The 7,542-nt window shown below is 40.8% G+C and overlaps 1 protein-coding gene across 3 annotated transcripts in view; it reads right to left on the bottom strand.

The window, feature by feature from the left end:
• Positions 1-8: 8 nt before the first annotated feature.
• The window catches only part of LOC115234526 (protein outspread), a 223,743-nt gene continuing 216,209 nt past the window's right edge, over positions 9-7,542 (bottom strand). For 2 of the 3 annotated variants that reach the window (XM_029805684.1, XM_029805681.1), the window contains 7 exons: positions 6,967-7,542; positions 6,702-6,858; positions 3,764-6,607; positions 3,394-3,685; positions 2,500-2,929; positions 923-1,078; positions 9-691 (listed from right to left, as the gene is read on the bottom strand). In XM_029805684.1, the coding sequence (XP_029661544.1) occupies positions 543-691; positions 923-1,078; positions 2,500-2,929; positions 3,394-3,685; positions 3,764-6,607; positions 6,702-6,858; positions 6,967-7,542 (4,604 nt within the window). In that variant the 3' untranslated portion in view covers positions 9-542. Of the gene's footprint in view, positions 692-922; positions 1,079-1,910; positions 2,930-3,393; positions 3,686-3,763; positions 6,608-6,701; positions 6,859-6,966 lie in introns of those variants that run through there. The other variant, XM_029805683.1, reaches the window with a different exon arrangement.

Below are 7,542 nucleotides of genomic sequence, written 5' to 3'. Positions count from 1 at the left end.
CTCTCAACATTACGTCTTTTCATACCATGAAAGGGAAAGAGAGGGAATACGTAATCTACCCTCTTCTAACAATCGGAACTCGGTTCGGCTATTGAATCATGTTTACCTGATAAACACGCTCAATATTAACACGACGAGCCCGACCGGCATTTCAACTTTGGTCCATCAAAAATCTCTTGAGCCTCACTGATTCTCGTATGGCAGTGGTGGAACTGCGATTCGCGCGCTTCGCGAATCGTAAATATAGTATTGTCCGAATGGTCTATCGCGTGGAACGATTTTAAAGATATTATTTATTGGTCCATGAGTGATATTGAAACGCTTTCATTCTTGCAATTTCAGAGCAAAAAAGCGCATATCGCACGAAATTCCCTTCCTTTTTAATATCATAAATAGTATGCGATATACTTTAATTGTTCGAATTGTCTAAATTTTGTTTCTTCTAGATATATATCAAGTATAATCATTTCAATCGTTTTTGTATGTGCGATCCAATTTCGTTACTATCGATCAAAGTACACAAAAGACAAAGAAATCGGAATTTAAAGCTCGAAACGCTTCTTTCTCTCGGCGACCATGCCTACGGCAGGTAGAGGAGGGTGAAGTGGATGATGGTAACTCGGTGTAGGTGTCGGAGGCAGGCTGCGACAACTTCTGCTGGACCACCTCACTACTGGAGACCTCATCAACTCTATAACATATACATATATGACAATGATTTGCGCTAAATATTATTCGTAATTATAAGGATCTTTCAAGCATGTAAAGCGTATATAAACACAAGTATTAATCAGTGTTGCACACGAGAAATGTAGCAGACAAGATGCAACTCACAAAACGTAAAGATGCGATAAAAACAAATAACGTAAACGAAACGATACTACGATCAAGATAACGAAGCAACAAATAACGCAAAACGGACCTGCAACGGAGAGAGCTGCGGGTTCCGGGGTGAAGCGGGATGTGTTACGAGTGTCGGCACGGAGGGTGTATGCCTGCGGGTGCTGCTGTTGCTTTTCATTCTGTTTGTTCTTCTGCCAGGGGCCACTGCCGACTCGCATCTCTGTTGTTGTGCCACCTTACATTCCAAATAATTGCCGAGATATTGTTACGGTTTATAGACATTGTCGTATGCCGTCGTTGTGTATATCTATAAATGTCTTTCGCGACAATATCGGGTATCACGTGTTACGAAAATATAGTGAGAAACATTAAAACCGCGAATTCTCAATCGCTATAAAATATGTCATATAATACTTTTACATCTAATGTTTTTGATTATTCTGGAACTGTGTGCAAAGGATTTATTATAATTCTTACTCATGTCCTTCAGATTTGCTAGATCTTTCTTGGACTTAATTTAGATTTCCGCGTCTTTTAAATATACATATGTGTATATTATTTTTAAAAAATATTTCTAGTTGAAGATGCGCCAGTGATGTTCATAACTGAGAAATAGTTTATTACATACTTTTTATGATTAGAATTGCTAAACTTCTTCGTAAAAATTATGATATGCAAACATGACAATTTTTTCATCAACATATAGTTTGCATGTCACTTGCACATCTTTAGCATGTGTTATATATACGATATATGGCTAATTTAATATCTTTATATAATAGAATAGACATTTATAGCATATAGCGTTACAATCATGGTAAGACAAGATTTTATATCGCAGATTATTGCACATGGACTCGTATACAGTTTGTGTTAGCAAATAACCAGTGTTAGACAAGCATTGCATAATAATCGTATGCAGTTGATACCAGTTAATTAGTATAGGCACATTTTTGACATCAAATATCAGTACAACTTATAAATGACGAATTAAGGTTAATCAATCGCCATTTTTGTCAACTTTTCTCTCAAAGAAATTAGTACTACAAATAACAATATTGTCACAATAAAGAAAAGACTTAAATTTATTTATAAATACATGCTATATACGAACAAGCTCTCAAATTAACAATTTAGGCTACAAATTAACAATTATCGCATTTTTCGATAAATACTGCACAGCTATATACATATATTTATGCGTACTAAGAAGAAAATATATTCGTAGTCTTCACGTCAGTCAACGAGATTTCGACTGTGTTAATATCTTAAAAGCGCTGTTAATTTGCATAAAGCACATGTTAATCTCATTAATCTCTATCTCGCCTTCGCAAGCTAGTAACAATCGAACGTAGAAAAAGCCTTGCCTAATTCTCGCACTGTTTTATTCTGTTCTGTTATTACATCAGAAAACAATACGACTTTTTGGGTTGCATGCCAAAAGTTGTTTCAAGTAAAAATCTCCGAACCGAATGCTGCATAAAATGTGTTATAAAATAATAACGATATCATTGACAATAAAACCATGATTCCGTCAACGGTATAATATTTTACAAAAGCACCATATTTCCAATTGTCGACCAACAACTCATTCCATCACCACAGATTTCTTCCTCTCTTTCTCTTTTTCTCTTAGCATTCATCTCTCTCCAGTACCTTGATATTGATGAGGCAGGCCGCTCCTCGGTCTCAAACTGTCCCATAATGGCGAACCCAGACGAACGTTACGTTCCTGACCCTTTTGTTCTAAGCTCGCCGGCGGCTCTTTTCCGTCAAAGTGCGAGCCGGAAACGCCGACACTACTCGCCGGCCTGGTTATCAAGCTACTCGAATACGGCAATGAAACCGACTTTACGCGCTCGAGTTTGTATGAGAATGCGCTCTGAGGCCGATCCATCGACACGGATCGTTTTTGTAACACGCTGGATAGGGTATTCGCCCCTTTTAGGTTTCGTTCGCTCATTAATTTCTGTTCACCGCTACTTTGACTACCTCTGAAGCGTTGCGGCGAGTAGGCGGGCGAGTAGTCTAGCGATAGGGCGGCTTTCGACGGCACGCCGGACGATTCACGAGGGGTGTCCCCATGCTGTTAGTGAAATATCGAAAATATGCGTCAATGCGGCTAATGAGTGAGCGTTGGGGAGGNGGGGGGGGGGGGGGGGAGGGTGGAATGGTTAAATGCTAAGTCAAATCGTTGAAACTGTATGTTTACTGAGTTACAATTACATCAGTTATGGTATTTGCGATAGCCGAATTCGTTTATCAAATAATGATCTGATATTATATTTATTATATTATGTACAAACCGATATGTATGTTCGAATAAATAAGAGCAATGAGGGGAAAGATCGTTAATGAGAAGCGCAAAGTTTTTATTTGAGTGATTAAGATACTGATACGGTCGGAGTTTCGTCAAAGCGCGACAAGCTCGATAGGCGAAACACCATAATATGTAATTGCAGCAAAAAGAGTTAATTAAGTAGTATACATAAGTGTATGTTAATCACATGTACTTTTCCTAAACTTTTTTTAGCCGTGGAGCAATCGTACCTTGAATTGTTGTTGCAATCGATGTATCTCTTCCCTCGATTCAGCGATCTCGTTGTCCCTACCTCTCAGAATCTGTATGTTATCGTTGATACCACCGTCATTCGTCTCCAGCATTAGATGCGCTCTCAATTGCTTATTTCTCGCATCCAGTTGCATGATGTGCTGTTGCGCCTGGGCAAGTTGCTTGGACAGATTGCCCACTTTTTCTTCCAATGCTGCAGACTCCACGCATTTCGATGAATACTTGGCAGACAGGGAAAGAATCTCTTGCTTTATTTCTTCCATTTCTTCCCTATAAGAAATAGACATGAATTTCTTTTCACATAAATTTATTCGCAATGGCTAATGTTGAATTCATATTTTTACATACTCGTGTTCCTTGTGTAACACTCCGATATCCTCGCGCGCCTGCATTTGCTTGATAAATTCTTGCTTGAACTTGGCAATTTCCTTTTGCACCTCGTGTTCATGTGCTTTCCTCATGGCATCCAATGCAGCTAGAGTTGCTTGCGTCTCTTCAGAGAGCGCTTGTTCTTTCTCCACTCTCAGATTCTCCAACTCTTGTCGATGCTTTTCCTCCATCTCGGCGATGATACGCCTATGTGAGTTCTCCATAGCCAATAAACCTTTCTCGCATAATACCCGTAGTTGCTTGATCTCTTCCTTGTACCGCTTCCGCGTCTCGGCATCGGTGTCCAATTCGGCACTTATCGATCGTTGATAGGCGGCTCTCAACTCGTTTACATGAGCCGAATGCTCGGAATCCATCGCGTTGAGACGATGCTCGAGTTTTCTGGCTCTCTCGCGTAAACTAGCCGCTTCTTGCTCATATTGGGTTGTTAGAGACTGTCGCTGATTGTCTAATTCGCCCTTGATGTCCATCAGATCCCTCTCTTGATTGCGCTTGAGCATTTCCAGTTCTTTATTGTGCTCGGTAGTTATTTTCTGAAGAGTTCCTTGCAATTGATTGCATGTCTGACACGACATGTTGTTCATATAATCGCCCAGCTTCTTTATCTGTTCCCGCAAGTGCAAGCACTTCTCGCAAATGCTAGGCCAATCGGTTATGTTGCTTGTCGATCTGGGCCAAGCAATATTATCGATACCCACTCCCGTTTTGTCTCTTATACATTTGCTGAGTTCGGCTAAATCCTCTTCCAGATAAAACAACGATTGACTGACATTTTTAAGTTGCTCCTTCGACTCTTTTTTCCCGGATATTCTGTCTTCACATTCCTTGGTCAATCGTTGATAAAGGTAACTATACTCCGCGTCGAGGATCGGATTGCTTTGAAAGTCGCATCCTTCATCATTTATCAAACAGGAAATAAGCTCTTCGCTTCGAATAAGACTAGATACGAAAGTCTCTCCAGATAACGTCGTAATTGATTGCCGCGTGGTTTCCTGAAGAAGGGCGATTCTGGAGTCTATTAAAGCTTTGTGCGCAATAACGTCAGCGTAGTCTGTCAGTAGCTGACGAGATTCATGTTTGGAATCAATCACCGTCAACTTGTTCTTCTTCATCGTACGTAAACATTCCTCATAAGCCTCCGACAGTTCGTGTATAGAGACTTCCATTTCCTGGCGCAGTCGCGCTTGCGCTGCGTCCATCCACGATTCTAATCTGACATTGTCCGTACTGTCAAAACTAAGACAAGTATCCGTGATCGAAGTAACGTTTTGCTCGTATAGTTGACCATAACGCATAATAACATGAGACACTTCGGCTTGCACAAGCTCCTTACTAACTGTCTCTTGCGCTAAAGCCCACGCTTCGCGAATACGTCTATCCTCGAGCAGTTTTTTATTTGATCCGCTAATTTGTTTGCCCGCAAAATCCTCTTGTTCGGACAGACTCAGCGTTTCGACAGCAAGAACTTCCGCGAGCTGTTGCAGCTTCGTGTCTTTGTATTTTCGCATGATATCGTTGATCTCCCGTTGCTTTTGCAGTAAAAAGTTCAGACTTTCGCTGCGAGCCGCACTAATTTCCTTCGATGTTTCCGTCAATGCGGAAACGTTTCCTACCAGTACTAACTTATTAGCTAACACCTTAGTAAGATATTGAATATAATTCGTATTTTGGTACGTTTTGGGCTTAGTTCCGTGAATCTTACGCTTTAAGCTTGAGGCAAGCTGACTAGTTTCGACCAATTCACTCAGAACGGCACTCTTGTCTGTTGTGCGACTTAACGCGCACTTTATCTGTCGCAGGATCACAGATTCGAATGCTATCCTCTCAGCAACGAGCTTCATTTTCTCTCTCTCGTCCAGTCGACCTTCCTGCGCCAGCGACTGCCGTCTCTTCGTGAGTTCGCTCAATTTATCCTTAAGTATAATTTCTAGCCTAGATACTACTACTCCTACTGACTCGATGATTTGAGCGCTAGCCTGGTTCTTCTTACATTCTAAGCACGAATCCAATATTTCATTTACATCGCGCAAACATTTCTCGGCTTTATCCTCCGCTTGTGTCGAGCCGAGACACTTCTCTAATCGTCGTTTCGACTTCGATACCGCTCTTTCCAGTTTCTTCAGCCTTGCCAATACCTCTAAAGATATCTCGGAAGATCCACTGACTTCACTGCATTCGCTGGAATCTTTCTCCGCATCGCTGACCATAGTCTCAGCGACGTTTGCTACTTTTGTTTCTAAAGTGCTCAGCCTAATCAATACTTTCATTGGTTCAGAGCTTGTCGCGCTATCTAAAGACTTTCTTCGCAGTTTAGTACGATCCAAATTCTTGCTCTCTCGTCTTTTTTCCTTTTTCAAATTAGGACTCGATTCCTTCGAGCTATTGCCCGCCGAAACGGGAGCGCTGATGCTCTTACCTTTTTCTATAGCACAGATCTTATTTTCTAAGTCCAATAATTTGTCCTCTACCTCCTGAGAAATTTGGAAAGATTCTCTTCCTTTAAGAGAGAGTGATCTTCTCTTATCTCTACTTTCGGCTTTTGTCAGTTTCTGCCTCAGCGTTCTAACCTGCTTTTCGCTAGCGGCTAGCTTGTTAGTCAGATCCTGAATTCTCGCTGCCATTAGCTGAATCTGCGCTTGATTGCTCTCACTGACACTAATTGCGTCTTGTTTATGAGCAAAAATTTCTAATTCCAAAACATCCTGCGTGGCGTGAGCTTCTCGCAGTTCCTTTCTCATAGCTCGAATCTCCATAACAGCTTTCTCAAAACGGCTCCGCAACTCGTCATACTCTTCCATGACCCTACCACAGGAATATATTATCGTATACGTGATCAATATATATATTATTTATTATTTATAATATATTACTATCATATTTTACAATGCGTATTTACCTTTCCTTATCTAATGCAGTCAAATCTAAATCCAATTCGATGTTGGTCAAATCGCTAAGCGAATCGAAGCTTCTCCCACGTTCCCTCGAAGCAGAGAATCCATTCTTCTCTTCCAATTCCCTTACTCTATTGTAAAGCCGTTCGTTTTCCTCTATACCTAGAGAATAAGATATTTAGGTAATAATATATTATCAACCAGTAATTATTTAAACTCTTAAGCTAAATATAAAATCAAATTTTATTTTAAGAAAGCGTATATATTTACCTTGTGACAATCTGTCGCTGAGAGTTGTTATTTCTGTCTGCAAATGCTCGACAGTTCTATGACTCGATGTCAATTCGTTCGTAAGCATTTCGCATCTCTCTGTCGTCTCCCTCAAGATAGCCTCTGTTTCCAATAGTTTGCATTCCAAAATCTCCTTGTCTCTATTGTACATTTTTTTCATCTTTTCTAGGTCGTCTAGATCCTTGTTTCTTTGCTGCTCAGTCCTCTGTATTGTATTCAACAATTCTTCTACTTGTTTCTCCCTGATGGACGCTTCGGCCTTTTGCTGTCTTAGTCTAGACAACTCTTTCTCTGCGTTTGCGATATCTGTTTGTGCCGCGTTCAGTTGCGACTTCAAACTCTCGATTTCATTCTCTTGACGCTCGACAATGACTAGTAGCGTACTCGGATGGGACTGATTCTGATCCAGCTGATCGCGCAGAAGCGAAACCTGATTCTCCAGAAGCTCAACAATCAGTGGACTGTCGTTAGCACTTGAAAGGCAGCTGTTGCTCTGCATGTGGCCATTATTCTGTTCCTCATCTTCGCCAAGTTCGCAACAAGCCATCATCAAAT

The sequence above is a fragment of the Formica exsecta genome, unplaced genomic scaffold (genome assembly GCF_003651465.1).
Source record: "Formica exsecta isolate Colony F162 unplaced genomic scaffold, ASM365146v1 scaffold2, whole genome shotgun sequence".
Classification (NCBI taxonomy): Eukaryota; Metazoa; Arthropoda; class Insecta; order Hymenoptera; family Formicidae; genus Formica; species Formica exsecta.
Note: the sequence above shows the minus strand (reverse complement) of the source record. Positions and strands in the feature narration are given on the sequence as shown.